The following is a 2688-nucleotide window of genomic DNA, read 5'->3' as shown; positions in this document are numbered from 1 at the left end:
CATTTTAAAAGGCAATATTAGCCCGTCTACGCCTCTTGAGCTTTGGGTGGCATAAAAAGTTCAATAAATGATTATCAAACAATTGTACAATTCTACCACTGCCCCGAGGGGAAAAGGTAACCACTTTTTCAATTGGAAAAACTACGGAGATGTTTACGAACATTTTCAACAGTAATGCGAAATCCGGGAAAAAGGTACGACCGTCTGTACTTAAACCAGGGGTAGTCAACCTTGGCTCTTTTATGACTCGTGGACTTCAACTCCCAGAATTCCTGAGCCAGCTAAGCTGGCTCAGGAATTCTGGGAGTTGAAGTCCACGAGTCATAAAAGAGCCAAGGTTGACTACCCGTGGTTTAAACTCTCAAAAAGCAGATACGGTATAAAAAAATACTAACAGAACTTTCCCGAATCCTCGGAGTCAGAAGATTGACTCGCGTCTCTCCCTCCACTATGCGACATCTAAAAGAGCTGATGGCTGGGCAAGGGGGCCTCCGAGATCATACAAACCACCCCTTCTTCACCTGGACGAAGAAGCACTGAACAGCGGTGGAGGCTATTTAACCATGCCGGCAGCCAATCAGCGGCCGCAAAGGGACCTAGATTTCGATTTCCCATTATATACGGAGGAGGGCGGGGGGAGAGAGAGAACACAACCGAAGACAGCTGAGGAGAAGGCAGCCGTTTTGGATCGCAGCTCTGTCCTTTGCAAACCGGATGCACAACCCCGAGCGGCAGGAGAGAATTGGAAGGAGGTAATTTTTTTTTTTTTTGAAAAAACAACAACAAACCACAGTATGGTTGGCCTTTACTTTTTTTTTTTATTATTTTTTTTTACATTTGTTTCAATGTCAGCCCAATGCTTGGTGACGTCACGCTTTCTTTCCTTAGTAATAAATCAATAGTTGAATCCATACTTTGCTGGGCTAAATCTTATACGGCTGCATGACTTCAAGTCCCATAAGCCTCAGCGATCACGACGGTATCCCCCAAACCAGGGGTAGGCAACCTCGGCTCTTTTATGACTCGCGGACTTCAACTCCCAGAATTCCTGAGTCAGCATAGCTGACTCAGGAATTCTGGGAGTTGAAGTCCGCGAGTCATAAAAGAGCCGAGGTTGCCTACCCCTGCCCCAAACCATCTCGGGAGTTATAGTTCAAAAGTTGGTTTGTTTGAATGTGGACCGGCAGGTCCACATTCTCCGCCCTCAAAAGAGGGAGGAAAGCCACATTTCCATTTTTTTCTTACCCATCATGATTATCAATTTATCAGTCGATGCGGACACCCAAGGAGAAAGCCAGGCTCTTGCCTGCACTGTCTTAACGCATAATTTCGGGGGATACCTGGGAATCTCCCTTCCCGAAGAGGAGGGAGGGAGAAAGAGGAGGAGGAGGGGGCGGTGGCTTTGGTTCCCTTAACAAAAATGGCTCTCCCGCCTTCCGTTTCCTGCCACTCCGCGGACATCACTTCCTGAGGCTTCCTGAGCGAGGCGAGGGCGGGGCGCGAGAAAATGCCGCTGTTAAACCGCCGATCTCTGGACTGGCTCTACTCGCTGGTAAGGCGCTGCTGCTTTGTTAGTCTCCCTCTCCCCCATTTCTTTTGTTGCTTGGGGGAGCGGGACACGGTATCTCCCTACAAAGAAATCCTGGGAGGCCGATTTACGGGCTCAATCCCGTGTCAGCTGCTCAAAAGCAAGGAGCGGTGCGCGATCTCTCTCCCTCCCTCTCTCCCTCTCCCTCCAGAATGTAGACACTTTTAATAAAGGGATCCACCCAAGCGAGAGACCCCGTGTGGGGTTATTTTGTTGCCTCAAACGTTAGACTTTGTTTATGAGCATTTATAGCAATCCTTGAATACACTTGCCATTTTAAGAAACATACTAACTTAGCTGGGAGAGAGTAACGTAACCCGTAACTTTGCCACTTGTGGGATGTTACTTAGAAACAGCGGTTTTCTATTATACAAGTCTTGCATGTAATTGGTGTCTTTTGTTGTTTGATCACTTGATTTCTAACTTACTATGATTGATTTCATTGATACCATGTAAAAGACCTTTGACCCCCCCCCCCTTCCATTAATAAATGCCTTTTGCTTTGCTTGAATTACTTGGTGATTTGTATTTTCAGGTGGACAAAGAAGCACCTTTGTGTCTCTCAAATTCAGGAAACAGGTTGTTATCAGTTTCGCACCAAGGCTTTCCATGGAGGTCTCTAGGTTGTCTAGAAACAATATTACCTTCTATGGCTGGACCATAGTTTAATGAAGAGAAGGACGAGGGGGGACATGATAGCACTGTTCCAATATCTCAGGGGCTGCCACAAAGAAGAGGGAGTCAAGCTATTCTCAAAGGCGCCTGAAGGCAGGACAAGAAGCAATGGATGGAAACTAAGCAAGGAGAGAAGCAATCTAGAACTAAGGAGAAACTTCCTGACAGTGAGAACAATTAACCAGTGGAACAACCTGCCTCCAGAAGCGGTGAATGCGCCAACACTGTAAGTTTTTAAGAAGAGACTGGACAGCCATTTGTCCGAAATGGTATAGGGTTTCCTGCCTGAGCAGGGGGTTGGACTAGATGACCTTCAAGGTCCCTTCCAACTTTACTATTATTATTATTATTATTATTATTATTATTATTATTATTATTATTATTATTATTATTATTATTATTATTATTATTATTATTATTATTAT

General features: G+C 45.2%; 1 protein-coding gene across 1 annotated transcript in view; it reads left to right on the top strand.

Annotated features, from left to right (window-relative positions):
* Window positions 1-1481: 1481 nt before the first annotated feature.
* SMIM27 (small integral membrane protein 27) overlaps window positions 1482-2688 on the top strand; it is a 3290-nt gene continuing 2083 nt past the window's right edge. Inside the window, exon 1 of the mRNA XM_029285974.1 lies at window positions 1482-1552. Within this exon, the coding sequence (XP_029141807.1) occupies window positions 1508-1552 (45 nt within the window). The 5' untranslated portion in view covers window positions 1482-1507. The remainder of the gene's footprint in view (window positions 1553-2688) is intronic.

This window comes from Protobothrops mucrosquamatus, unplaced genomic scaffold (genome assembly GCF_001527695.2).
Source record: "Protobothrops mucrosquamatus isolate PMUCROS unplaced genomic scaffold, P.Mucros_1.0 scaffold2638, whole genome shotgun sequence".
Taxonomy (NCBI): domain Eukaryota; kingdom Metazoa; phylum Chordata; class Lepidosauria; order Squamata; family Viperidae; genus Protobothrops; species Protobothrops mucrosquamatus.
Note: the sequence above shows the minus strand (reverse complement) of the source record. Positions and strands in the feature narration are given on the sequence as shown.